The 665-nt window shown below is 46.9% G+C and overlaps 1 protein-coding gene across 1 annotated transcript in view; it reads right to left on the bottom strand.

Moving 5' to 3' along the window:
• Rpl6 (ribosomal protein L6) overlaps positions 1–665 on the bottom strand; it is a 7,332-nt gene that overhangs the window by 4,022 nt on the left and 2,645 nt on the right. The window contains exon 2 of the mRNA XM_026784649.1: positions 548–663. Coding sequence (XP_026640450.1) covers positions 548–663 — 116 coding nt within the window. The remainder of the gene's footprint in view (positions 1–547; positions 664–665) is intronic.

A 665-nucleotide genomic window follows, 5' to 3' on the forward strand; every position in this document is an offset into this window, starting at 1 on the left:
TTTCGAGACAGGGTTTCTCTGTGGTTTTGGAGCCTGTCCTGGAACTAGCTCTTGTAGACCAGGCTGGTCTTGAACTCACAGAGATCCGCCTGCTTGGGGGGGGGGGGGGGCGCAGCGGCAGGTTGAGACCCCTTCTCAAGACACAGTGTGTTGTCTCATAAGGTAAAGTATGTTTGACATACTTTAAGTCCTAACTCATCAGACTCCCAGCAGTAGAAACACAACTTTCACCCATTTACCTACAAAGGACAAAAAAAATGGCACAAAAGTAGTCACTGGTACAAGTTAGATAAATTTAACTCACACAATCCCCACTTTGCAGTGCTGGCAATGGGAAAGCCAGAACTTTCGGTGTGCTATACTCACACTGCGCTACATCCCAGCCTAACAACTCATTCCTAAGTACACCAAGCCGCTTTCAGTTGAGTCTCTACCCCAGGCATGAGGAAGCAACACAACCCAGTATTTAAGAGCCCAGAATCATCTCTCCTCAGGCCATCTGGCCCAGAAAAATCAACATCTCCACATCATTCAAATTTAAACTCACTGCCTACCTCCTCCAGATCTTACCATTTTTCGAAGCTTAACCACCCGGGTACCACCATTCTTGTCACCACCAACTGGTTTTGTGACAGTGGCAAGGACCTTTTCCTTTTTCTTCTTCT

Source organism: Microtus ochrogaster, chromosome 2 (assembly GCF_000317375.1).
Source record: "Microtus ochrogaster isolate Prairie Vole_2 chromosome 2, MicOch1.0, whole genome shotgun sequence".
NCBI classification, from domain to species: Eukaryota; Metazoa; Chordata; class Mammalia; order Rodentia; family Cricetidae; genus Microtus; species Microtus ochrogaster.